The sequence below is a fragment of the Thamnophis sirtalis genome, unplaced genomic scaffold, assembly GCF_051295495.1.
Source record: "Thamnophis sirtalis isolate CommonGarterSnake01/CBP01778 unplaced genomic scaffold, rThaSir2_p1.2 scaffold_14, whole genome shotgun sequence".
In the NCBI taxonomy this organism is placed as follows: domain Eukaryota; kingdom Metazoa; phylum Chordata; class Lepidosauria; order Squamata; family Natricidae; genus Thamnophis; species Thamnophis sirtalis.
The window spans coordinates 5348894-5376866 of NW_028261394.1; the positions used below are offsets into that span (position 1 = coordinate 5348894).

The following is a 27973-nucleotide window of genomic DNA, read 5'->3' on the forward strand; positions in this document are numbered from 1 at the left end:
TGCTAGCTTTGTGCAAAGAAGGTTCCAGGCTGAATCTACGCCTAAAAATCCTAGAATATCCCAAGAATTATAAAGAACTGCTTTGAAAACATTCTTTCCCTCCCTTTCTGGTACATTCTGATCTCTCTTTTGTTCTAAAAAAAAAGAAACAGTAAGCAACCATACCAATTGTATAAAAGACACTCACTTCCGACACACTGTTGTATTCATATACAGGTAGTCCTTGACTTACGACCATTCATTTAGTGACCATTCAAAGTTACAATAGCACTGAAAAAAGTGGCTTAGGATCATTTTTGACACTTACAGCCGTTGCGACATCTCCAAAATTTGGTCAGTTTGGAAACTTGACTCATATTTATGATGGTTGCAGTGTCCCAGGGTCACACAATCATTTATTTCAACCTCCTAACAAGCAATGTCAATGGGGGAAGCCAGATTCACTTAACGACTGTGTTACTAACTTAACCACTGCAGCGATTCACTTAACAACTGTGGCAAGAGAGGTCATAAAATGGGGCATGGTTGGCTTAACAACTGTCTCACTTTAGGAATTGAGCAGTTTGGGCTCAATTATGGTTGTACCTCAAGGACTATCCGTAGTTGTTTTTCTATACCCAAGCTAACTGATGAGGTGCTGTTACATTAAGGAAGCAAAAAATCTGATCTTCTATCCATTTTTTCCTCCCCATGTAGCGGTTTGAACACTCAGCCAAACTGAGACGGAAGATCACTACGTATGTCTCCTTTCCACTAGAGCTGGACATGACGCCTTTCATGGCCTCTAGGTATGCACTGGAAATCTCTCCTGGCGAGAAAACCGGCCCATGTCTCAGGCAGTATTGAAGGAGCAGAGAAATTGTCTAGGTCATCTTGTAGGTGGGGGCTACAATTAGATTTATTTTCAGTGATTCCACTGGCATGGATTTCACAATTGAAATTAAGCAGGAGTATCTAGTGAAAAGAGAGTGATTCCACCTTCCTCCCTCTAAGGTGCATAGAGCCGTGGTGGCGCAGTGGTGAGAGTGCAGTATTGCAGGCTAATTCACTGCTCACTGCCAGCAGTTCGATCCCGATTGGCTCAAGGTGGACTCAGCCTTCCATCCTTCTGAGGTCGGTAAAATGAGGAGCCAGGTTGTTGGGGGGAGGGGAGGCATTAGGCTGGCTCTAAACTGCTTAGAGAGCGCTGTAAAGCACTGTGAAGTGGTATATAAGTCTAAGCGCTATTGCTATTATAGTTCCTTTAATTGGTTTATATGTATACTTGCTTTTCATTTAACTAATCAATTTCCTTTGGTTTGATTGTTATGCCAAAAATGGCAAGTTTATTGCCTGACCTATCGCTGATACAAGTATAAAATATGCATGCTCACATTTAAAAACATTTGGCTATGATAATAAAGGCAGGATTCCACCCTCCCCCTTTAAACAGTCAGTCAAAAGTTCTCCAGAATTCTTCCGCCAGCATGACCTTTGTCCCAGGAAGTGCTGAGATTTGAAATTGATATTTCAAGAAAGTGTCCAAGTTGGAAAAAAATGGCAGTGGGGTGGGGTGTGGGGGGTAGAGGACCTTTGAAGATACATTTAGGGATCCATTAAATTTATCTTTCTCCACTTTGGAGAAAGAGTTCTTTTAGAAAGGTACCAAGTATCACTGCATATAAAGCATTTGGAACTCACCCTGTCAATAGCCTTAAAATGCTTAAACTAGTAATTTAAATCTCCTGCTTTGGTATTTTGCTGGTTTTCTTCATGCCAGGGGTAAGTTATGTCAGTGTTGTCTCTTTACTTAAACACTTGTTTCTCCTCTTCAGGAAATGTCGAGAAAATAAGGAAATCTCTTCAAATTTTAAATGTCTGTTAACTAAAGGGCAACTTGATAACCCGCTGTCTTTTTAAAATGACACTGAACATGGTGTTTTTGTTTGTTTGTTTGTTTTTATTGTAGTAAAGAGAGCAGAATGAATGGGCAGTACCAGCAACCAGCAGATAGTCTAAACAGTGATAATAAGTAGGTGGCTTTGTCTTCTGTGCTTCTTGGTCTCAGATACGTCCCTTAAAACAGTATAAAAAGCTGCCTATTTTCAGTAGCTTGGATTGTGGTTTTTTTTTTTGGAGCACTTTGTATTCTAAACTAGTTCTGGGGGGGAAAAAATTGTCCAGGAACAAAATGCTGTTTCTTCAAACAGTTGGCTTTTCCATCCTCTCCCCTGTCCCCTCAGCCTTCCTTCTATCTACTCTTAAAGATTTACTACTCCACAAATTTTACCTACTCATTTGTCCGATTAAAGTGGTCCCTGATTTGGCAAAGCCCACCCAGACTCTGTAGAGAGAGTGGCACGCAAATAGGTGTAATAAATAAAACCTTAATACACCTGACATTTTGACAGCTTGGATTGGCATTGATAATCAGAGTAATATGTATAAACACTGTTGATGTTTTTCAGAAATACTAGATAATATAGGTAGCCCTTGATTTACATCAGTTCATTTAAGGGACCGTTTGAAGCTACAACAGCGATGAAAAAAGTGACTTGCGACCGCTTTTCAAACTTAAGACCGTTGCAGCATTCCTATAGTTACATGGTCAAAATTTCAGATGCCTGGCAACTGACTCCTATTTATGTCGGCTGCAGTGTCCTGCGGGGGGTGGTGGGGTGTTGTCATATCTCTTGGGACCTCCTGACAAGTACAGTCAATGAGGATGCCAGATTCACTTAACCATTGTGTGACTAACTTCTGCAGTGATTCACTTAACAACTGCGGCAAGAGAGGTCGTAAAATGGGGCAGAATTCACTTAACAACTTAGCAGCAGATACTTTGGGGCTCAATTGTGGTCGTACGTTGAGGATAACCTGTAGTATGTGGAAGTTCCACCTCGGATGGCCCAGCTTACATACAATTACATATTAGCAAAATGTTAATGATTGAAGGGACTAAAAGTTCTATGTTGTAAAAAAATCAAGCCGTTTTCTCTTTGCTTGTTCATTCCGACAGGTATTCCTTGTTTGCAGTAGTTAACCATCAAGGAACCTTGGAGAGCGGGCATTATACCAGTTTTATTCGGCAACACAGAGACCAATGGTTCAAATGTGATGATGCCATAATTACCAAGGCTAGCATTAAGGACGTACTAGACAGTGAAGGGTATGTCAAACTCCCCTTAACATAAAGTGCCAGTTTTGCTCCCTACCTACCGTGTCACTGAAGTAGAAAATAGGAGCAAAATTAGTGTGAAAATAAAATTTTACTTTGATCTGGAGCAGGGGTGTCAAACTCAATTTCATTGAGGGCCACATCAGGGTTGTGTTTAGGGTGGATGGGGATGTGTGTGTGTGGCTGGCTCGACATCACTTGTGTTGGAGGTGCCTATGGTGGCCCAAGCATTGTGCCAGGCAAAACGGGCTCCCGAGCTCCGTTTTCGGCTGCTACGGCCTCCTGAAACCCTCTGCCAGCGGAAACTGAGCTTGGCACGCTCCATTTTTGCTGGCAGAGGCACTGTGGACCAATCCTTCGCTATTTCCAGGGCGGCCCTGTGGGCCAGATCTAAGCACCCGGCAGGCCGGATCTGGCCCCTGGGCCTTGAGTTTGACACCCCTGATCTGGAGGATTATCTCAAAGCCAGTGATGATGATAATTTTTTTAAAAATGACCTGTGTTTTTGGAGTGGCCTCAAAGAGGAATGGCACCTTACTCTAAATCAAAATTTTGAACTTTGGCCACTTCAAGATGTGCGGACTTCAACTCCCAGGATTCCCTAACCAGCATAGCTATGTTCCTATAATCCCATACTAGCTGGCTGGGGAATCCTGGGAGTTGAAGTCCGCACATCTTACGATTGCCAAAATTGAGAAATGCTGCTCTAAACTAGCGTTAACATCATCACACTCAGATTGTGGTTTGAAAAGCTCCGTTCTGCAGCCTGCATAAATCATGCAAATGAGTTCTTCTATTTTGGCCTGACTCACCAGTTTTTGCTGCTTTTCTGGTTTCCCAGGGATGGGAGGGAACGGGGGGGGGGGGGGATGCAAAAATGTTATTCCACTTTCTCCTTTTGCTTCTGGGATTCTCACCGGGATTTTGCATTGCCGTATAAGGAAAGGAGTTGTTTTTCTTTTTGTTGTTGTTGTTGGTTTTTGTTTCACAAAATGGGAGAGTCTGTGAAAGCTGATTTCCCTACTTGGGTTACCTTTGCACAGAATAGGGTGATATGCGTAACACAGTACCGTGTTTCCCCGAAAATAAGACAGGGTCTTATTTTCTTTCAAACACCCCCCCCCCCCGAAATAAGCGCTTGGCCTAATTTTCGGGGAGGTCTTATTACTTTTGAGGTGCAGGAGGCGGCGAGCGTAGTCACCTCATGGCTGCTGCTGTGTTGCAATATTTTTGGGGAGGGTTTATTTTTGGGGAAACAGGATATCAAGGTGCTTGAGATAGAAACCTTTTATTCATAGTACTCTTTCCATGGTTGCATAGGTAGTCCTTGGCTTACAACCATTTGTTTAGGGCCTGTTCAAAGTTACAACGGCACTGATAAAAGTGACTTTTAATCATTTTTCACACTTAATGACCACTGCAGCATTCCCATGGTCACGTATTTGGATGCTTGGCAACTGCTTCCTATTTATGACGGTTGCCGTGTCTGGGGTCATGTGATCCCCATTTGTGACCTTCTGACAAGCAAAGTCAATGGGGAAGCCAGGTTCACTTGCCTCGTTACCAACTGAACAGCTGCAGTGATTCACTTTACAACTGTGGCAAGAAAGGTCTTAAAACAGGCCAAAACTCAGCTAACAACTGTGTCTTGCTTGGCAATGGAAATTTTGGCCTCCACTGTGGTCATAAGTCAAGGACTACCTGTATTGCCAAGGAATGTCTATATAGGTGGGTCCTTTTTTTCACCTGCATTTCCTGCCTTTCTCTATGATGTTCTCGGCTACATGGAGGAAGGGAGACCACCTTTCCCCCCCCCCCTCCCCTTCCTGAATGAAAGGGAAAGGGCTGCTAGAATGGAATGTGTGGACTGTTGCCCACAAAATGTTATCATTCTATGACTAACATTTCAGGCGTCTTAGAATTCATTCGTTGTTAGAAGTTGGATGTTCTGAGCTTCTCTTTCTGAAGGCATCTTTAGTCTTCTGCCCTCCTTCCTAAAAGTGAACCTTTGGAGTCCCATGTCTTAATTCAGGGTTTCTTTTCTTTTCTCTTTCCCCCTTCCCATTCCACTTCCCCCATCCCTTTCCCCTTCTTTTTTTTTTTTTTAGTTTTCTTTTCCCTTTGCCTTTCCCCTTCCCTTTCCTTTCCTATTTGGGGACGTTTGGGAATTGCTCAGGCAAACCAGGAAACTTCTAAAACTGAAGGCAACGGGACTTTCTTATTTTTTTCTTTTGAAGACGTTTTGCTTCTTATTCAAGAAGGTTCTTCAGCTCTGACTTGGATGGTGAGGAATGGAAGGATTTATATTCCTTGCAGAAAAGCTGGTCATTTGCATCCTTTTAGAGGGTCTTTGAGGCCACCTGGAGGTTTATCTGTGTCACCTGAGTGATGCTCCTGTTTCCTGTAATTTGCAGTTTTTCTTCTGGAAATCCATTCCTACTCCCACACCATTCAAGGGGTGTCCATCCCAAATTGTAGCTAAAAGTCTGTAGGGATTCTCAGTCATCCAGATCAGAAAGTCCAGTTGCCTCTTGAAAAAGCACCTTTGAGACAACCATGACCTGGATGACTGCGAATCTCTACAGACTTCTAAAACTGAAGCTCCCAGATGCCCCCTTTCGACTCAAGCCACCCTGCTGAGGATCCCAATGTTGGCAGAATCTCTCCATTTTTGCTGCTTCCGGTTTGTTCTTTAGGTGTGGAATTTGGCCTCCATCCTGTGTCACTGTCAAGCCCTCAGCAGCCCAGGCATATCCTCTGATGACTCACTGGCCTTGAATTATTTAGACTCTCAACACATGAACCGGGAACAGAAACCCTTCCCTGAAACCGTCCCCTCCCTTATGAAAAAACAACAACCCCAAATCCCTTCTGCTTTTAACAGGGATTGGGGGGGGGGGACCAGAATGTATGCAGAGAGACCCACATCGACCTAGCTCTTACAACCCACTTTTCTTCTCCCTACTCCCCAGATACTTGCTGTTCTATCACAAACAGTTCCTGGAGTATGAGTAGCCCTGCTCAGCAGCCGACGCGACAAGGAAAGGAAAGGAAGCGAAAGGAGAGGTAGACTTCCGATAAAACACACAACACTACCTGAAATGAAAAAAAACAAAACAAAAACGACGACACCCATTCGACACCTGGCCCCGAGCTGCGACAGGACCTGCTTGCCAGTTGGCTCAACCGCCTAGAGGAGTTTTAAAAAAAAAAATTAAATAAAAGTGAATGAACTTTCTTCATCGGGTTTGCGGTCCTGCAAGGACAGAAGGAGGGGGAGACCTAACCAGAGGCTGCCGCCAGTGACTTTGAGCGAAGGAATAGAATAGCGCGAAGGTTGCCCTCGACGGGGACATAGAGGGGAGCCGAGGAGTCCCGCCGTTCCTCCGAGACGTGCGCGGGAAGGCCGGGGTGTGTGTGTGTACGTGCTCTCATCTTCTCCATCAAGCATCTTCTCCATTGGTGCTTCAGCTCCAACTTGACCAATCATACGACAGTTAATTAAAAACAAAAATACCCCCCCCCCCGAGCCCCGTTTTTTTTTTTCGTTTTTTTTTCTCTCTTTTTTTTTATCATCATCGCCCCATGGGTCTGGAAGCAGTCAAACACAGAGGAGAGTTGGGGACGCCGCGACGAGATGGACTTTGCGAGTACCTTTTTATTTGTGAATTTTAGTTATTAAATAAATACAGTATGAAATGATTAGGCTGTTTTGTTTTTCGAGAAAACCCATTAACCAAGAGGCCAGATTGACGGGACCGGCGTGGTGGCGGCGAAGGCACCAAAAACCCTGCCTCTTTTTTAAGTCACAGGTAATTTTGGGGCGGGGAAGGAAGGGACTGTTCTTTTGGACAGGCTAGGTTTCCGTTTGAGTCCCTCCCTCCCCCACTTTTTTGTTTTCTATACATTGCTATTTTATTAATTTCTCGCCCCTTCCCCCCCCCCCTTTACACATGTACTTTTGTTCATCGTTTTTTTCCGCCCGTAAGAATGAAATTCATACAATTGCAACCATCAGTAAAAGTGAATGAATTGGCATGTTTATACTGTAAAAAAAAAATAGTCTTGATTATTTATTGTGGTTGGGGGAGCGGGTGGGTGGTTTGGATGTAAATAAGGCTGATCTTTTGGGGCAGGGGTGGGTGGGTGTTGGGAGGCAATGGTTTTCCCATCTTCCCTTTGTGAAGAAATATTGCCCCTCTGAGACCCTCGGCCTTGAAAAAGGTGCCATCTGCCACTTTTGAGGACTGGATGCTGTTTTTTTTTAAATTAGTCTCAACTACTGGATTTTTCTTCCTAAGCAAAAGACCAACTCTGCATTTATTGGCCTAACTTCTCTCTCTCTCTCTCTCTCCCTCTCTCTCTCTCTCTCTCTCTCCCATTCCTTCCTCCCTCTTTCTCTTCCTCTTTTTCTCCCTCCCTCCGTCCCTCCCTCTCTCTTCTCTCTCTCTCTCTCCCATTCCTTCCTCCCTCTTTCTCTTCCTCTTTTTCTCCCTCCCTCCCTCCGTCCCTCCCTCTCTCTTCTCTCTCTCTCTCTCTCCCATTCCTTCCTCCCTCTTTCTCTTCCTCTTTTTCTCCCTCCGTCCCTTCCTCTCTCCCCCCCTCTCTCTCCCCCATTCCTTCCTCCCTCTTTCTCTTCCTCTTTTTCTCCCTCCCCCCTCCCTCTCTCTCTCTCTCTCCCTCCCTCTCCCCTCCCTCCCCAAAGCCTTCTGGCTTTGTCCTTTCTTCCTGAAAACTGGGAGCATTTTGCTTTTGTTTTTGTCAGAAATGAATTTATTTTCTCCCTTTCTCTCCCCCCCACCCCCCCAACTGTCTAGACACCGCCAAAGCCCATATGGGCTGTATATTATCAAGAGGCAGGGCCACACGTTATATTTTGTCACTTACGAAGAAAACGGCTTCTTTGCCTTGTTAGAAAGAAAGAAAACCCCTTCAGGCTGCACGGCTTAACTTGTGTGCCTGTGTGCACGCCCCATAACTGCAGGGAAGTGGTTTTGTCACACCTCCTTTTATCTGTGCAAAACAAGTTTACCTTTCTGTGCGAGGAAGAGACGTGAAGAAGGAGAAGGCCCACAGATGACTTGAATACCAGCTGGATTTCTGTTCAGCTGACAAAAGTTGCCTTTAAAAAAAGAAAAGAAAGGCATTTTCTGCCTTTAAACTGGCCATGCCTGATTGCTTTTTCAAAGCTCATTATGTCCTAGGAGTCTATTGGGTGTTCTAGAGATGCCCGACCCAGTCTTGTAATTTTCCACCAGTTTAAGAGAAAACGTACTGGTTTTGAGACAACTCACACTTAGCAGAATTTAAATCTTGTCAAAATATTTGTCTGGCTGCAGAGAGCTTGACTTACGCTTCCTGTAGGCTGCTCAGCGGCCCTTACATGTCTGCCTGCTGTTCAAGGCAGATACTATTTAAGGTGCCTTGTTTGCTAGTGTAAAAACGAGGATATAATGGTGAACAGGTAGTCCTTGACTTGCAACCATTCCTTTAGTGGCTGTTCAAAGTTACGACGGCACTGAAAAAAGTGACCTACGGTCGTTTTTTCACGCGACCGTTTTGACCAAGCGATCAAAATGCAAGACACTTGGCAGCAGTCCGTGGGGGAAGCCATTCCCTTAACAACCGTTTTACCAAATTCACTGTGGCGATTCACTTAAGGACTGTGGCAAGAAAGGCTGCAAAAAGGGGCAAAACTCACCTAACAAACGTCTCACTTAGCAAGGGACATTTGGGGTTGTAAGCCGAGGTATAACTGTAATTCTCGTAACATGGCTTTTTTTTCCCCCCCCCAAGCTGTATTGTGAAGGCACTTGTGTGTGGCATGCTCAGAAAACTTACTATGAATGAGAAAATTCAGAATGAGGATGGTGGTTCTACTCCCAGCCTGCAGGAATAATGAACTCACGGAGATTTTAATCCTAAAATCTTACCCCTGTCTTGCATCTATTCTAGATCATCCCCCCCACCCCCCGAATCTTTATTGGTTCATTCAAGATAAATTTGAAACCAATAATTACATGGAATATAACAACCATTTCCTAACAGCGAGCCAATGTGGCCCACTTTATAGCTGCAAATGAAGGGGCCGTTGTGAATGTTGTGATTGTATCTCCCTTTTAAATAATGTAAAGCCTGCCAGGAAGAGAAACTGGCCTTTTTCTGCTCCATAAACCCTGAAGTTCAAAATCCTTTCTAAAATGGAATTCTGGCACCCTCTTCTGGCTGAACTCTGAGTGATACTTTTTCTCCACCTCCAAACCTTCTATTTCTTTTTTATTGTTTAGTGTTTTATTGTTAGATGCCGATCTTTCAAATCTGGAACAGATTTGAAAAAGCAACCAAGATGTTAATTAAAAGAAAATTTCTATCAATACATAGACCCAGATTTAGGACACTTTTCATCCAGAGTGCTCTTAAGTTACTAATCGAATTAAAATTCAGATCGTATCATTGTTGTTCACAATACCTTGGCCTAAAACTGAAACGCGTTTGTGCACATTGTAATTCCAGAATTTGTCCAAAGTTTACAGTGTTTAAAATGTTTGTATATATCTTCTCTGCTTTTTGTAATTTAATCTTAAGAGTAGGTTTATTTTGGATAGTTTTTTCCCTCTGTGTAATGTTGGAATTGGTGACTGTTACTCTTCCTTTGCTTTAATTATGCAATGACTTTCTTTTTTAATTTTTTATATAATTTTTACTGAAATGTTTAAAAGAAGATAAAAACTAGCACAAACTACGAAGAAAAAAAAGAAAAGAAATAGTCCAAGAAAAAAGGGGAAGAAAAACAGAGAAAAGGGGGGGAGGCAAAGAAGTGATAGTCATAGCAGTTATATTTTAAGCTCACTCTCTAAACTTATTATCATAATACTCGACTTTCAATAATCTATCTTGTCTGATCGTCAGAGCCCTAAATCATAAGTTCATTTTTTTCCCATTCATATGCAAAACTTCCATGAGATTTTTCCAGGCACCAATCAGTGTAGATGGTGTCTTTTCTCTAATGAAAAAAACCTAATTTATTCCTCTCAACAAGATCTCTCAATTTACTTTTTAAACTTTTTATCTTAGCCCTAAAAGAAAAAACATGTTCGGTTCACTTCAAAACCCACATTGCCTCTTACTTTCTATGGATGTCAGTGCTTCTAATTTTGCTTTTAAGTGTAAGAGGTGAAATTGGATTTGCTCTCTTCCATTCTTTTGGCTTTCTCTTCTTTTTCTTCTCTTTTCTCTTAACTCTTCTTCTCCTTCCTCCCTTCCCTTCCCCTTCTTCCTCTCTTTTCCCTTCCCACCCTCCCCTTCCTCCTCCCTCCCCTTCCCGTCCTCCATCCATTTTTCTCCCTTCCCTTCCTCCTCCCTCTCTCCCCTTACTGTCCTCCTTCCTTCCCTTCCCTTCCCGTCCCTTCCCATCCACCTTCCTCCCTTCCCTTCCCCTTCTTCCTCTCTCTTCCCTTCCCATCCTCTCCTTCCTCCTCCCTCTCTCCCCTTCCCATCCTCTCCCCTTCCCTTCCCCTTCTTCCTCGCCCTTCCCATCCTCCCCTTCCTTTCTCTTTCCTTCCTTCCTTCTTTCTTCCCCTCCCTCCCCTTATTATTTGAAGGCAAACCCAGAAACGTAGTTTGGACAATTCTGGCTTTGCTGCGTCCTCGTCATCCTTTCCCGCGATGCTGTCACAGAAGTGCTGAAGGAAGCCATTGGCTCACACGCAGGGGCGGTGCTTGTGCTCTGGTTGCTAGGTAACCACAGGAAGGCCTGCCCGTGGGTGGTGGACTCTGAATTAAATAGCATCTCGATCATTTTGATGTTATTTGTTATCGGAGGGAGGTTTGGCATGCCTTTAACTCCGGCCAGTAAACCGACGTTATTCGTTCATCTGAAGATTTCAACCGAAGACACATTGTTTATTGTCACCGGATCTGTGGTCAGTCTGTAACCATAAGACCCCATTGATACAATTTACTTTTTTCAAAGCCCTTTCTGTGCTTTGGCTTAGAGCCAAGCCGTACCTAAAATGTGGCTCTGAGATATTCCCCCCCCCCCCCCGCCCACTCCCCTGGTTCTTCTCCCATCACCGTCAGGGTCAGGAACAATCCTTCTAAATCCTGGGATCCTAAATCGAGAACCTTGGGGGTGTGTGCTATAATTCTTCATTTTCTCAGCAGTAGATCCCTTCAAATCTGTCATTCATCCTTCCTGGGACAAAAAGGGGGGGGGGAATTCCACCTTTTCCTTGACGGTTTTGAAAAAGGAAGCTGACTAACAGATGCCTGCTTAAGAAGCCTCTTCGGTCATTTTAGACAGACAGGAGGAGAGAAGGAATGAAATGCTACTCCGTGTAACGGGGTTGCGTAAGTTGCCAACTATCATTACCTGCTCGTGAACGACATTTTCTTCCGAAAAACTGGCATAAGAAAGATCAATGCACACTTAACCCTTCTGTATTCGTCAGCTTCAAGTCCCCAAGACAGTTTTCCCAGAGGGAAACTCCAAATATGAACAGAGAATTGAGCACTTTTTTCTTTCCTTCAAAGCACCTGGTGTGGGGTAGGGTCTGCTTGGCCCGCGGAGGGGGGGGGGGTTGGACTAGACCAGGGGGTCGGCAACCTTAAACACGCAAAGAGCCACAAAGGTCCTAACCGGAAGCCCCCTGTTCAATTCTGGAGCTGACCAGAAGTCCGGTTCCCCTACCATAGAGTCTCCTCCTAGCACAGCATCCTTTTTCCTCTACCTGTCCTAACTGGAAGCCCTATCAATTGTGGAGCCGACCGGCAACAGGGAGCTGCAGCAGAGGGATGGAAGAGCCACATGCGGCTCCAGAGCCACAGATTGCCGACCTCTGGACTACAGGACTTATAAGGTCCCTTCCAACTCTCTTAAACTGAATCTTTTCCGGAAGCCCTTTTTTGAGATTTCCAAAGGCTTAAAATACTGCATTGTGTCTGCTCTCTACTAAGAGGCCTTTGCAGCAATTCTTTGTTCTTAATGTCTAAAAAACCCCCGAGATAAACAGAGGAAGAAGGATTGGAGCATTGAAACACCATTTCCCTGCAGATCTTCCTCTGAAAAATTTATTGAAAATACCAGGAAGGGGGGGATACATATACAGGTAAACAAATGATCGTTTAAGCAAACATAACCAAAAAGAAAAAAAAGTAAAGTGAACAAATGCAACAGAAAGCAGCAAGACAAATTGCAGCATACAGGTAGTTCTGGTCTTACAACGGCTCCATTTAGTGGCCGAAGTTGCAGCTTCACTGAAGAAAAGTGACTTGGGACCAGTTTTTCAAACTTAACGACCATCTCAGCCTCCCTGTGGTCGCAGGATCAAAATTCAGACACTTGGCAACTGACTCGCATGTATGATGGTTGCAGAGTCCCTGGAGTCGCGCGATCCGCTTTCACGACCTTCTGTCAAGCAAAATCAATTGTGTGGGGGGGAGGCCAGGTTCACTTAATGACCGTGTGACTAATTGAACAACTGCAGCAATTCACTTTAACGGTGGCCAGAAAGTTCGTCAAGTGGGGCGAAACGCATTTAACCATCTCACTCAGCAACTGAAAATTTGGCCTCAATTGTGGTCGTAAGTCAAGGACTACCTATATATATATATATATATTTCCTTGAGGACTTGTTTTAAAAAGCATTTCTGTCAGGCCTGAATTGGGCCTTCCAGCCTGCCACATTTACTGCTGTGGGAAAATGGGAGGGGGGGATTATATGGCATATGGGAGATATATAGTCAAAATAACATTCCTTTCTCAGAGAGTCAAGGACATCTTGCCCTGCACATGGAATGGCGTGACTGGGAGGCATCTCCTGTTGGGACGGTGCTCTGATTGGACCATGTGATGGACATGTGGGTGTTGGGCAGGGACTCGGACTTTTATTTGGATAGGGAAAACCTGGGAAGCTTTCAGATTCGGGTTTTCCCAGATGTGCCAGTAGGACATCTCTAATAAAATGGAACTTTGAAGAAACTCAACCACCGCAGTCTTTGTTCATTGCGGGTACTACTTGGAACCAGGGGTGAAATCCAGCAGGTTCTGACAGTTTCTGGAGAAGCGGTAGTGGAAATTTCGAAGAGTTTGGAGAACCAGCAAATACCACCTTTAGCTGGCCCCAGGAGTGGGGAGGGAATGGGGACTTTGCAGTATCCTTCCCCCTGGAATGAAGAGGGAATGGAGATTTTGTAGTATCCTTCCCCTGGAATGGGGAGGGAATGGAGATTTTACAGAATCCTTCCCCTGGAATGGGGAGGGAATGGAGATTTTACAGAATCCTTCCCCTGGAATAGGGAGGGAATGGAGATTTTACAGTATCCTTCCCCTGGAATGGGGAGGGAATGGAGATTTTACAGAATCCTTCCCCTGGAATAGGGAGGGAATGGAGATTTTACAGTATCCTTCCCCTGGAATAGGGAGGGAATGGAGATTTTACAGAATCCTTCCCCTGGAATAGGGAGGGAATTGAGATTTTACAGAATCCTTCCCCTGGAGTGGGGAGGGAATGGGGATTTTGCAGTATCCTTCCCCCAGGAGTGGGGAGGGAATGGGGATTTTGCAGTATCCTTCCCCTGGAATGGGGAGGGAATGGGGATTTTGCAGTATCCTTCCCCTGGAGTGGGGAGGGAATGGAGATTTTACAATGTTCTTCTCCTGGAGTGGGGAGGGAATGGGGATTTTGCAGTATCCTTCCCCTGGAATGGGGAGGGAATGGGGATTTTGCAGTATCCTTCCCCTGGAATGGGGAGGGAATGGGGATTTTGCAGTATCCTTCCCCTGGAGTGGGGAGGGAATGGAGATTTTACAGTGTTCTCCTGGAGTGGGGAGGAAATGGGGATTTTGCAGTATCCTTCCCCTGGAATGGGGAGGGAATGGGGATTTTGCAGTATCCTTCTCCCAGGAGTGGGGAGGGAATGGCGATTTTGCAGTATCCTTCTCCCAGGAGTGGGGAGGGGATGGGGACTTTGCAGTATCCTTCCCCTGCCACGCCCACCAAGCCACGCCCAAAGAATGGGTAGTAAAAAAATGTTGAATCCCACCACTGCTTGAAACTGACATTTTCACTGGGAATTTTATACCCACAAGTGAACAATCTGGCAAAGATTTTTTTTAAAAAAAAAAGAAAGAAAAAAGAAGAAAACCACGGCTCAGTTTCCTTGTAAGGTGTGGGCCCTTACAATTCAAGACCTCAACAATGCAAGCAGCTTTTTTGGGGGGGGGGGGAGTGGGGGGAAGGGGGCTCTCGTGCTCCTGCCTCCCCCTCCCCCCACTGTTTATGGCTTAGCTCATCTGCATCTTTTCTTGGGAGGGAGAACATATAATTTGGAAGTGGCAGTCTTCGGAGGAGGGGGGCACCATCCCGCCCGGGATAGCAGCAGCAACATCCGCCAGCATCTCGAGGTGGTACGGCTTGGGGCACGATCGCGTCTCCTGGATGTCAGGACCCACTTCGGGGAAACAAAAGCCGCAGGTTTCCACCGGCTCTGGAGTTTGGTTGTCCCCGGAGTCGCTGCCGAAACTTCCCGCTTCCATGAGACCATCTGGGGGAAGGGGGGGGAATACAAGTCTGGCATGATTTTGATAACTCCTTGATTTATAACCATTCATTTAGTGATTCTTTGAAATTATGGTGGGACTGAAAAATATAACAATAGCATTTATACACTGTCTCACAGGACTTTCTACTCTAAATTCTATTCTATTCTGTTTTTAATTCTATTTTTTTCTTTTCTATTCTATTCTATTTTCTGTTCTATTCTAAGTCTAATATTCTACTTTATTGTATTCTATTCTATTTGTTTTTTATTCTATTCTATTTTCTATTCTATACTATTTTCTATTCTATTCTATTCTAATTCTATTTTCTATTCTATTCTATTTTTTTCCATTCTATTCTATTTTCTGTTCTATTCTAATATTCTACTCTATTCTAAATTCTATTTTCTATTTTTTATTCTATACTATTTTCTATTCTAATTCTATTTTCTATTTTTTTCTATTCTATTTTATTTTTTTCCATTCTATTCTATTTTCTGTTCTATTCTAATATTCTACTCTACTCTAAATTCTATTCTCTTCTATTCTATTTTTTATTCTATACTATTTTCTATTCTATTCTAATTCTATTTTTTTCTATTCTATTTTTTCTGTTCTATTCTATTTTCTGTTCTATTCTAAGTCTAATATTCTACTCTACTCTAAATTCTATTCTATTCTATTCTGGTTTTTATTCTATTTTACTCTATTTTCTATTCTATTCTATTTTTTCTATTCTATTCTATTTTCTGTTCTATTGTAATATTCTACTCTAAATTCTATTCTATTCTATTCTGGTTTTTATTCTATTCTATTTTCTCTTCTATTTTTTTCTATTCTATTTTGTATTCTATCCTATTTTCTGTTCCATTCTAAGTCTAATATTATTCTACTCTACTCTAAATTCTGTTCTATTCTATTTTCTAATCTATTCCTTATTCTATTCATTCCATTCCAAGTGGCTTCATGGCTAAACAGCCTACAGGCAGGAATCTTCTGAGCATGTTCGCAAGGACCCAAGGAAGGCCGTGGCTTCAACTGGAATAAGGAAAAGCTTTTACCTTTGGGCAGATCTCCCTTTTTATGGCAAGATGCTGAGCTGGCTCGACAAAACTTCTCGTCCCCCCTTTTCTGAAAGTAAATCCAAGTCAACAGCAAGGAGAAGAGCAGAATGCAAAGACAGAATCCCAGGGCCATATACAGCACCACCTGTTGGTCATAGGTAGAATCCAGTTTGCGCTGCAGAGGCTGGAGAGCAGCTGGGGTTGGTAAAATGGTGGTAAGAGGCTCTGGAAGTCAGACGGAGTAGAGAAGAAGAGTTAATAAACGTTTTATCGCACCCTGATTTATTTCAGCACCAATTCCGGTGTGTGGGCCCCCTGGATTTTGGATGCAAACGGAACAGACCTATGAATATCTGGGGAATTGTGGGGTTCTGGATGCTCTCTGAGCTTGGTAGTTTTCTTGCAGACATTTCATTACCAGACTAGGTAACATAATCAGTGCTAGGAGGGAGTGGGATTGCAGAGAGGAGGAGGAGGAGGAGGAGGAGGAGGAGAAAGGGAAGGACTGTGGGGTCCTTGGTGCTCTCTGAGCTTGGTAGTTTTCTTGCAGACGTTTCATTACCAAACTAGATAACATCATCAGTGCTAGAAGGGAGTGGGGATTGTGGAAAAGGAGGAGGACTAGAGATCCTTGGTGCTCTCTGAGCTTGGTAGTTTTCTTGCAGACGTTTCATTACCAAACTAGGTAACATCATCAGTGCTAGAAAGGAGTGGGGATTGCAGAGAGGAGGAGGAGGTAGGGGAGGAGGAGGAGGAGGAGGAGGAGGAGGAGGAGGAGGAGGAGGAGGAGGAGGAGGAGGAGGAGGAGGAGGAGGAGGAGGAGGAGAAAGGGAAGGACTGTGGGGTCCTTGGTGCTCTCTGAGCTTGGTAGTTTTCTTGCAGACGTTTCATTACCAAACTAGATAACATCATCAGTGCTAGAAGGGAGTGGGGATTGCAGAGAGGAGGAGGAGGTAGGGGGGGAGGAGGAGGAGGAGGAGGAGGAGGAGGAGGAGGAGGAGGAGGAGGAGGAGGAGGAGAAAGGGAAGGACTGTGGGGTCCTTGGTGCTCTCTGAGCTTGGTAGTTTTCTTGCAGACGTTTCATTACCAAACTAGATAACATCATCAGTGCTAGAAGGGAGTGGGGATTGTGGAAAAGGAGAAGGACTTGATGCTTGAGTTTGGTAGTTTTCTTGCAGACGTTTCATTACCAAGCTAGGTAACATTATCAGTGCTAGAAGGGAGTGGAGATTGTTGAGTGTAGGAGAAGGAGGACTAAAGATCCTTAGTATTCTCTGAGCTTGGGTGTTTTCTTCCAGATGTTTCATGACCCACTAGGCAACATCATCAGTGCTGGAAGGGAGGGGGGGTTTGTCACATGCCACCTTCTAGCCCTGATAATGTTACTTAGTTGGGTCATGAAACGTCTGCAAGAAAACCACCAAGGTCAAAGAGCACCAAGAACCCCACAGCTCTACCCAGAGTTGCAAATATTCTACTGGGGAACTTAAAACTGACTGCCCACACAAAGGTTGGTGATAGTAGATGGTTAAAGAATTTGTATTTCATCAATATTTATTTGGCCCGTAACCAGATTAAATCAAAATAAAAAACAATGAAGTAAATGCAATAAAATACAAGTTGCTAGCAACATAACCCACAGCATATAACATTCCCAGTGTTGTGGCCCACCAGTGGCCAGCGGAGCTGGCAGCAGATTCGGGCAGTGAGGAGGGTTGGGGAGGAACCTGGGCCAGTCCTGGAGTCTGGGGAAGGCTCTGATGAGGGCTCTGTGTCGGAGGCAGAGAGGGGGCCAGGGCCGTATGCCAGTTATCAGCTGCCTTCAGAGTCAGACATCAGTGAGGCAGAAGAACAGCTGGAGCCTGTTCCCAGTGTGCGCATGCACAGAGTTGCCAGACAAAGGGAGCAGCTAAAGAACAAGGGTCAACTTGGGAGAAAGTCCACAGGTGGACGATGAATGGCCTCTCCCAGAGGAAATAAAAGAGGAGCAAAAGGGGAGTGGAGTTTGCAGGAGACAATTTGTTCCCTTCATTGGTTCGTGACTCTCCGAGACTCCTTGCCAAATTCTGCAGAGATCGGCCTGGCAGCTCTCCAAGCCAGAGAAGGTCTGTGACTGTAAATCCTCCCTCGAAAGACTTTGCTGGATGTGAATGAGCAGAATTCACAGCAAATTAATAAAAGGTTGTTTTTTTTTGCCAGGAGTTTGTTTCATGCTCTTGGGAAGCCTCGGCCAGAACTCCCTTCTTCGTGACTATATTAAGCATGATACTGTGTTTGATGCCCACTAAGAACTGGGGATTTAATGCCCATGAGTAAATCTGGCAATCACTTTTTAAAATCCCTGCTGGGTTTCCATGTGACATGTGGGGGGAAAAAATCCCCGAGAAATGCAAAGGATTTGCTTTTAGGAGGCGACTGGGGTTGTATCCCTGCCACATTTTTTTATTTTTATTTATTTTATTTATTTTTTTAGACTTATATACCGCTTCATAGGGCTTTTCAGCCCTCTCTAAGCGGTTTACAGAGTCAGCATATCGCCCCCACAGTCTGGGTCCTCATTTCACCCACCTCCTCGGAAGGACGGAAGGCTGAGTCAACCTTGATCCGGTGAGATTTGAACCGCCGAACTGCAGATAGCAGTCAGCTGAAGTGGCCTGCAGTACTGCACTCTACCCACTGCGCCACCTCGGCCACTCCCTGGGCATCAAATCTGCCCCTTACGGAGGGCAATGTAACTAACTGGGCCATGGGGAAGGTCTCTGGGTGTGTTTTGTAATTCGGGGTGGAAAACACAAGGAGGAAAAATTGGACCCCCTCGGCTCCAGCTGTACGTTTTGAGAGACTCCTCCTCAGCTCTTACTTCTGCAGAAAGAGGCACATTGTTTAGGGTGTTGCCCGCAGATGCTGAAGCATTTGACGCATTCTCTCAGGAGCTGGTCGTAGTAGTAGCCCTCTTGCTTGCTGCACTCCAAGGAGCCTGCAAGTAAAGCGAAAGAGTTTGTGCAAAGGAGAGAGGAGGGATCCGCCCATCTCTCTCTTCTCCACCCACCAAGGAAACCGCCCAATCCTTGGCTGGCCTACTGCTCATTGGCTACCCAACCCTGTAGCCATGGAAACAGCAGCATCCTTGAGACGGCTAATGCAGCAAGAGGGGATGCGGCTTCCCTCCGCTCCATCTCCCGCGTCCTTGAACATCTCTGGCTTCTTAGTGGTGGTAGGATGTTCTCCAGCCATTGGCTTCTAAGCTCTGCAGCTTGGCAAAGGGCGTGGCACGACAAAACCGCGCTCGACTAAAGCACGCCCGATTAAACCGCGTCGCTGACGTCATCAACAGGGCGACAACAGCGAGCGTGGAGAAAAAAGGGCGCTTTAAATAGCGCTTTGAAAGCAAGCCGATTCAAGTTAGGGTAAGGTTTAGGGTTAGGGTTAGGGTTAGGGTTAGGGTTAGGGTTAGGGTTAGGGTTAGGTTAAGGGTTAGGGTTAGGGTTAGGGTTAGGGTTAGGGTTAGGTTAAGGGTTAGGGTTAGGTTTAGGGTTAGGTTAAGGGTTAGGATTAGGTTTAGGGTTAGGTTAAGGGTTAGGTTTAGGGTTAGGTTAAGGGTTAGATTTAGGGTTAGGTTTAGGATTAGGTTTAGGGGGGGTTAGGTTTAGGGGTTAATTTTAGGTTTAGCATTTACAGCGTGCTTCTGTCTCCGCGCTGTTGTCGCCCTGTGATGACATCAGCTACGCGGTTTCATCGAGCGCGCTTTAGTCGAACGCGGTTTTGTGGTGGAACCAGCAAAGGGTGGGTAGTTAAAGTGCTTTCGAGCAGAGGGGGGGATCCAACCTTGGCCATTTTACTTGGGGTTGCCCCTGAAGAGTGTTCGGAGACTACAATTGGTCCAGAATGCAGCCGCGTGAGCGATATCGGGTGTACCTAGGTACACCCATGTTACACCTATCCTCCGCGAGCTGCACTGGCTTCCCATCGGTCTCCGAATGCGCTTCAAGGTGCTGGTTATTACCTTTAAAGCCCTACATGGCTTAGAACCTGGATACCTACGGGACCGCCTCCTGCCACATATCTCCCAACGACCTATAAGATCTCACAGAGTGGGCCTCCTTCGGGTACCGTCAACCGGGCAATGCCGGTTGGCGACTACTCGGGGGAGGTCTTTCTCTGTAGCTGCTCCGGTCCTGTGGAATGATCTCCCCGCAGAGATCCGGACCCTTCCCACTCTCTCGGCATTCCGTAAAGCCACTAAAACCTGGCTGTTCCGGCAGGCCTGGGGCTGTTGACCCCAAAATATGACCCAGCCCTACTTGGAATGGAGTGCATGGTGTGTTTTTTAAATCTATCTTTTCTTTCCTTCCCTTCTTTTTGATTTATTTGTATGGTTAGCCGCCCGGAATCCTACGGGATTGGGCGGCATACAAATGTTATTAAACTTTGAAATTTGAAACATTTTAAGACTTGTGGCCCTCAGCTTCTAGTATTCTGGGAATTGAGGTCCATGGGTCTTAAAAGTGGCCAAGGTTGGACCTCTTTGTTTTAGAGCATGAGAGCCAATTGAGGAACCAATTTGGGAGTAGCTCCTTCCTTATTCGGCTTCCCAGCATCCCACCTTCTGCAGGTGTGCGAAGGAAGTAATCCCAACAGAAGACCACTTCATACATCACTACCTCACTTAAGTATCCCCAGTCATCCAAGAGTTGTAAAGCAGAGAAGCAAGTTCTCCATGAGTTGCCGAACTTTAGCACCCGTCAACCTTACGTCAGCATGGCTAACGGTCTGTGATGCTGAGAAGTACTTGAGAGACCGCCTGCTGCCAATCACCTCCACTAGACCGATTAGATCCCACAGATTAGGCCTCCTCCAAATCCCATCCGCCGGCCAGTGTCGACTGGCGACTACCCGGAGGAGAGCCTTCTCTGTGGCTGCTCCGACCCTTTGGAACGAACTCCCCGTGGAGATTCGAACCCTCACCACCCTCCAGGCCTTCCGCAAAGCCCTTAAAACCTGGCTGTTCCGACAGGCCTGGGGCTAAAGAGCTGTTGCCCCCGTCTCGAATTGGTATGACTGTTGTGTGTTTTTAAATTATGTATTGTTATGTATCGTTTTTTTATTTTTTTATTTTTTGTCTGTACCACCCCCCCCTTCTCTGATTTGATTTGTTAGCCGCCCTGAGTCCCCTTCGGGGGAAAAGGGCGGCATATAAATATAAGAGCCGAGGTGGCGCAGTGGTTAAATGCAGCACTGCAGGCTATTTCAGCTGACTGCAGTTCTGCAGTTCAGCTGTTCAAATCTCACCGGCTCAGGGTTGACTCAGCCTTCCATCCTTCCGAGGTGGGTAAAATGAGGACCCGGATTGTTGTTGGGGGCGATATGCTGACTCTGTAAACCGCTTAGAGAGGCCTGAAAGCCCTATGAAGCGGTATATAAGTCTAACTGCTAATTGCTATAATAAATGAATGAATGAATGAATGAATGAATGAATGAATGAATGAATGAATGAAGTAAGATTTAGCAACGTCTATCCAGCCATACACCGACCATCCTTGATCGTAGCCTGGTTGCCATGAACTTTGATCAACCACCTCTTATCCTCCAAAAACACCTGGAGGTCAATGGGTTGAGGAAGGTCTCTTGGTGGTATGGTCCTCTCGTTATGAGCTGGACAACCACATCTGCAGCACCTCTACTGGTGCTGGAAGGGCAAATAACACCCCCCCCACCCCCACCACCAGTTCTACCATGATTCATAGACTGCTTTGGAGGAGCAAAATGACCAAACTATACAACGGTTTCAGTGCGAATCCATAAAACATCATTTTCAGATTAGTGAAGTATTCAGTATTTGGAGACTACAACTCGTCCAGAATGCAGCTGCGTGAGCGATTGTGGGTGCACCTCGGTACACCCACGTTACACCTATCCTCCGCGAGCTGCACTGGTTACCGATCGGTCTCTGGATATGCTTCAAAGTGCTAGTCGTCACTTATAAAGCCCTTCATGGTATTGGACCTGGGTACTTGAGAGACCGCCTTCTGCCAATTACCTCCCACAGACCCATTAGATCGCACAGGGTCGGCCTCCTCCGGGTTCCGTCTACCAGCCAATGCCATCTGGCTACTACCCGGGGGAGGGCCTTCTCTGTTGCAGCTCCGGCCCTTTGGAATGAACTCCCCGCGGAGATTCGGACCCTCACCCCTCTCCAGGCCTTCCAGAAAGCCGTCAAAACCTGGCTGTGCCGGCAGGCCTGGGGTTGATGAGTTCCCCTCCCCTCTCGACTGGTATGGCTGTATGACTCTTGTGTATTTTAATTATATGTATTGTGTTTGTATCCCCTTTCCCCTTTGGAGTTGTTTGCCGCCCTGAGTCCCTCCCGGAGAAGGGCGGCATACAAATAAATTAAATCATAAATCTTAAAGATGCTTACTGCAGACATCGGTACATCCCTGGCTCTTGAGTGGGTGACAAGCCATTTTGCAAGGCACACAGTTGCCCAGAAGGCCGTCCCAGTACTGGTCGTTCGAACACGGCATGATCCCGTTGAAAATGCACGTCTGAATCCAGGGCGGTCTCTCTAAAAACAGAAGAAGAGGTTGCAGAAGAAGGAGTTGGCTACCTAGAATCATAGAGCTGGAAGGGACTCTGGAGGTAATCCAAGCCTCTGCCCAATCGGGCGTTCTTATACCATCCTAAACAAATGGTTGTCCAATTTTTTTTCTGGGAAACCTCCATCAATGGAGACCAGCTCCTCCATTAATCAATTGTTCTCACTATCAAGAAATTTCCCCTAAATTCCAGGTTGTATCTCCTTCTGATAAGCTTCCACACATTGCTTCTTGCCTTTCTCTCAGATGCTTTGGAGACTAAGTCAGCCTCCTCATCTCTGTGGCTGCCTCTATCATATCACCCTTCATCCTAGTTTATGTCTGGACTACACATAGCTAGTTCCCTCAACCGTTCATCATACGGTTTAGCCTCCAGCCCCCTAATCATCTTTGTTGCTCTTCTCTGCACTCTCTCTGGGCATCATCTTTGTATCACAAGGACCAAAACTGGATTCAATATTCCAAGTATGGTCTCACTACTGCAACATGAAAGGCAGAAGTAAAGGTTCCCCTCGCACATATGTGCTACTCGTTCCTGACTCTAGGGAACGGTGCTCATCTCCGTTTCAAAGCCGAAGAGCCAGCGCTGTCCGAAGACGTCTCCGTGGTCATGTGGCCGTCATGACTCAACGCCGAAGGAGCATGGAACGCTGTTCCCTTCCCATCAAAGGTGGTTCCTATTTTTCTACTTGCATTTTTTACGTGCTTTCGAACTGCTAGGTTGGCAGAAGCTGGGACAAGTCACGGGAGCTCCCTCCCTTACGCAATGCTGGGGATTCAAACTGCCAACCTTTCTGATCGACAAGCTCAGTGTCTTAGCCGCTGAGCCACCGCGTGCCCACATAGAGCCACCACATACTGCAACATAGAGCAGTACTATCACTAATACAGTTTGTTTTTCACCCTATAGCACTGTGCATATTCAATTCATGCAGTGCATGACTCATGCGTTGTGCAACTGTGATTTATTCAATAAACCACAACTAAACACGCAGTGGCACTGGGGACTCCAGAGTCCCGTTAACGCTCCCAGATGGAGAATATTTAAAAGTAAATTTACATTGGAAACTTTAAAGATCGCGCATAGAACCTGGCTGCATTTACGCCTGATTCATATATCGCTCCAAGGTGCGGTTTGATTTCACTGGATTGCGTTGCAAGGGCCCAGTTCAGCCACAAAGGCTGTGCACCATGCTTTGGAAACTGTTAATGGCCGACTCGCCTACAATGACTCAACAAAACTCAACACCGCAACTTAAGCGAAAGCAAAGTATGAGTTACCCAGGGCTGTGTGCACAATTCCGCCATCTTTGTGTTTCTTACATGGAACATGTACGTTCTCGCAACCTCAGCTGCGTAGAAATAAGGGTTGCTGTAATTTCCATTAGAAAACAAAACCAAACCGCGTGGAAAAAGCTCTATGAGAAACCAATGGAGAGGTTCTTTTTAAAGCGTCCTCTCATTTTCGGCAGGCTGATGGGCAGGAGTTGGGCAGAAGAAGAAAATTCCAAAGTTTCCCAATCTTTGGACCTAATTGGAAGATAGGCTGAATGCAGCTATTGAATTGAATTGATTAGGTTTCTATGCCGCCCAATCTCGAAGGACTCCGGGCGGTTTACAGAAATGAAAAAGAAATTAAAAGAACTTAAAAACAATAGGACACACGAAGTTAAAAAAGGAACACAACGAACACCCAATCAGAAGGCCTGCCGGAAAAGCCAGGTTTTAATGGCTTTGCGAAAGGCCATGAGAGTGGGGATGGCCTGGATCTCTGGGGGCAGCTCATTCCATATGGCCGGAGCGGCAACAGAGAAGGCCCTACTCCTAGGCACCGCCAGCCGGCATTGTCCCGCTGAAGGCACCCAGAGAAGGCCCATCCTGTGCGACTTTATTGGTCGGAGGTATGTGGCAGAAGACGGTCTCGTAGGTATCCAGGTCCTAAGCTGTGTAGGGCTTTAAAGGTGATAACCAGCACCTTGAATCGTGTTCGGAGACCAATGGGCAGCCAGTGCAGCTCGCGGAGGATAGGTGTGATGTGGGTGTACCTTGGCACACCCAGTATCGCTCGGGCGGCTGCATTCTGGACTAATTGCAGTCTCCGAACACTTTTCAGGGGCAGCCCCAAGTAGGCTATTGCCTGTAGGAACTGCAGCACGCAGCTTCCTCCCATAATTTGTTTAAAAACACAAAGCTTTCTGCAACTCTGATGGGTACCTTCTTTGGGCAAAATGCCCAGATTAGGAAATATAACTGCAGATAATATTTTTAGGGGATATGCGAAAGAGAACCATGTCGGTGAAGGCTGTGCACTAGCTGGAGGGAATCCAAGCGTATACAATACAATAGCAGAGTTGGAAGGGACCTTGGGGATCTTCTAGTCCAACCCCCTGCCTAGGCAGGAAATCCTACAACATTTCAGACAAATGACTATCCAACATCTTCTTTAAAACCTCCAGTGTTGGAGCATTCACAACTTCTGGAGGCAACTTCTGTTCCACTGGTTAATTGTTCTCACTATCAGGAAATTTCTCCTCAGTTCTAAGTTGCTTCTCTCCTTGATTAGTTTCCACCACTTTTAAAAGAAGAATCTTGTCTACCCGCTCTTCTAAATCTATTTTCCCTTGCTCGTTTATTTGATTAAAATGAGTATTTCCCTCTAAATACTTCACTTCCAGAGGACATGAGACACACAATGGATGGAAACTAATCAAGGGAACAACCAACCCAAGAACGAAGGATAAATTTCCTGACAGTTGGAACAATTAATCCTTGGGACAACTTGCCTTCAAAAGTTGTGAATGCCCCAACACTGGAAGTCTTTAAGAAGATGTTGGATAACCATTTGTCTGAAGTGGTGTAGGGTTTCCTGCCTAGGCAGGGGGTTGGACTAGAAAACCTCCAAGGTCCCTTCCAACTCTGTTGATTATTTTAAAGGCTAAACCAGAAGGTGAGCAACTGATGGAGCTTGGTACACAATCAATGTCTTCCAATATTTTGAAGGGCTTTCACAACAACAACAATAGGATAGAATAGAATAGAATATAGAATAAATAGTTGGAAGGGACCTTGGAGGTCTTCTAGTCCAACCCCCTGCCTAGGCAGGAAACCCTACACCATTTCAGACAAATGACTATCCAACATCTTCTTAAAGATTTCCGGTGTTGGGGCGTTCACAACTTCTGGAGGCAAATTGTTCCATTGATTAATTGTTCTAACTGTTAGCAAATTTCTCCTCAGTTCTAAGTTGCTTCTCTCCTTGACTAGTTTCCACCCATTGCTTCTTCTTCTTCTATCCTCAGGTACTTTGGAGAATAGCTTGACTCCCTCTTCTTTGTGGCAACCCCTGAGATATTGGAAGAGTGCTATCATGTCACCCCTGGTCCTTTGTCTCATTACTAGACATACACAGTTCCTGCAACTGTTCTTCATATGTTTTAGCCTCCAGGCCCCTAATCCTCTTTGTTGCTCTTCTCTGCCCTCTTTCTGGAGTCCCAGTAGGGATCTACTTAATTCCCCAAAGCACCTGAGGGCAGGACAAGAAGTAACGAGTGGAAGAATATAAAAAACAGATCCAACCTACAACTAAGGAGAAATTTCTTCCTTAACTTCAGGAGTCGTGAATGCTCCATCACTGGAGGTATTTCAAGAAGACATTGGACAGCCATTTGTCCGGAATGATATGAGGTCTCCTGCTTGAGCAGGGAGTTGGACTAGAAGACCTCCAAGGTCCCTTCCAACTCTGGTATTCTGTACTCTTCTTCTCCTAATCAGTCCTCTTCAGAGAAGAAAAAAGTTAAGAGACTGGTGGAAAGGAGATACCAGAAAGGTTAAGGGCCCCACGTTCCTACCCTGAGCTGGAGGACACCTGCAGCTGTGTTGTATCTCAAAAGAAAACACCAAGGTTGAGAAACAATTATGGAAAGTTGAGTTTCAGAAAAAGACTAGAAAATAACCCAGGTAGCCTGTGGGGAGAACCGAACTGAGATTGATTTGCATTTGCTGCAAAATATTCCTGGAGGGCCCTTCTCTCTCATCACTGTGAGAAACAGAAAAAAGAAAAAGAAAAATGGATCTGTTCTTAGGGACCACCAAGAGCCATTTTTAATTCCTTAACAATTCTCTCCATGTCAATCCGCAGGGCTCCTTCATCGAAGCCTTTAAGCCAAAAACATAGTAACAGCTCCTGAGGCAGATACAACTTCGGGAAGAGAAGACAAAATAAGAAAGGAAGAAAAAAAAATGGAGGAGATGTGCTATTGTGTTAATCATTGGCCTTTAAAAAAAAAAAAGAAGCCGTTCTTTGAAAACAAAAATCTGTTTGCCATTGTCAAATCTCGCAAACCTGACGTGTGTGGTATTTTGGCGTTGTCTCCCCAAGTTCACAAGGACAGTTTTATTTCTTTACATTATATTCTTTATATTATATTGTATTATACTTGAGTTGGTACATCATGGGGCCTAGACAAGATTGCCCAACCTTCATTCTTACCGGGCTTTCAAAGCTATTACGAATGAAGGCAGAATTATTACTACACACACACACACACACACACACACACACACACACACGTTGGTCGGCCATTTTAAGAAAACAAATAATACCAATGTAAAAATAGAGCCAAGCTGGAGATGTTGCATCCAACTGACACCAATGATTTATGGCGCTGCTCAACCCAACTCAACAACCCAACTCAAACTCAACTCAATCCATGCATCTGGGCAGTCTCTCCGAGGTTTAAACTTCTCCAAGCTTTGGTGAGCTAAATTCACCTTAACAACATCTAGTGACGTTTCCATTGCAAGGGTCATTACTTTTTTTTAGAAAACGGTTTGACCTCCGACCAGCAGGAATTCTGCATCCCAGAAAGGAAATGTAGGGTGAGAGCCTCCAGAGAAAACCTTGGTGTGATTTTATTTCATCTGCCCTTGAATTGAATTAAAACATAAATCCTGAAATTATTCCCCATACAGCTAATCCTTTTACCTCCACCCCCCCTCCTCCTTTGGTCATATTTAAATTTACAATTTGGTAGCAATTTTTGTATGCCTTCTGAGGCTGGACTCAAAATTTCTGGAGGACACGGACAATTCCGAAGGGCCAAGTGAGGACTTTCTGACTTTTGAAAAAATTCAGATTTTACTTACACTTCCTCCCCTGGTGCTGAACCGAGCTGAACTTCTCTTGGCTGATGGTCATCTCCTTCATGCCATCTCGAACGTGTCCCTGATCCTGGCCTGTGCGGGGTTTATTATGAGTCCTTCATTTGATTAGAGTCTCTCTGTGTGTTTCCTGGGGGTTTCCCCTCCTGGGCTGGAGATGCAAACCAACTCAACCAAACCCGAAGCAGAAGGAGGTCCTTCTCTGAGTTCCTCTCCCAAGGGAACATCAAAAACTTCAACCTCAGTCATTTTTGAAGCTCTCTTTATCCAGAAAAAGATTATTCGGTTTGCTTCGTAAATGTCAACCGGGTGGTTGATGTGGAAGAGGTCAGCTCAAACTTACCCGGAGCTTTTGAGAATGAGGAAATTCTTCTGGGGTGGGTCTTTTACAGTTACTGTTTTTCTTGAGAGGTGATTTTACCATGGAAGGTCAGGCTTCCCCACTTTCAAGATTCTG

At 45.2% G+C, this 27973-nt stretch overlaps 2 protein-coding genes across 8 annotated transcripts in view; one reads left to right on the forward strand and one right to left on the reverse strand.

The window, feature by feature from the left end:
- USP22 (ubiquitin specific peptidase 22) overlaps positions 1 to 6860 on the forward strand; it is a 55064-nt gene extending 48204 nt beyond the window's left edge. For 3 of the 6 annotated variants that reach the window (XM_087729185.1, XM_087729184.1, XM_087729190.1), the window contains 5 exons: positions 697 to 788; positions 994 to 1113; positions 1949 to 2011; positions 2999 to 3148; positions 6130 to 6860. In XM_087729185.1, the coding sequence (XP_087585311.1) occupies positions 697 to 788; positions 994 to 1113; positions 1949 to 2011; positions 2999 to 3148; positions 6130 to 6172 (468 nt within the window). In that variant the 3' untranslated portion in view covers positions 6173 to 6860. The remainder of the gene's footprint in view (positions 1 to 696; positions 789 to 993; positions 1114 to 1948; positions 2012 to 2998; positions 3149 to 6129) is intronic. The other 3 variants (XM_087729187.1, XM_087729186.1, XM_087729189.1) reach the window with 2 other exon arrangements.
- A 7522-nt stretch (positions 6861 to 14382) lies between these two features.
- On the reverse strand, positions 14383 to 27575 carry TNFRSF13B (TNF receptor superfamily member 13B). Of its 2 annotated transcripts, XM_087728602.1 has the most exons (5): positions 27502 to 27575; positions 22179 to 22325; positions 18621 to 18737; positions 15758 to 15985; positions 14383 to 14701 (listed from the first exon to the last, which is right to left on the reverse strand). In XM_087728602.1, exons 2-5 carry the CDS (start codon positions 22282 to 22284, stop codon positions 14442 to 14444), a joined length of 711 nt encoding a protein of 236 aa, XP_087584728.1. In that variant the 5' UTR covers positions 22285 to 22325; positions 27502 to 27575; the 3' UTR covers positions 14383 to 14441. The 2 variants fall into 2 exon arrangements, with proteins under 2 accessions (XP_087584728.1, XP_087584727.1); XM_087728601.1 differs by lacking the exon at positions 27502 to 27575 and having other exon boundaries at positions 22179 to 22462.
- Positions 27576 to 27973: the final 398 nt, after the last annotated feature.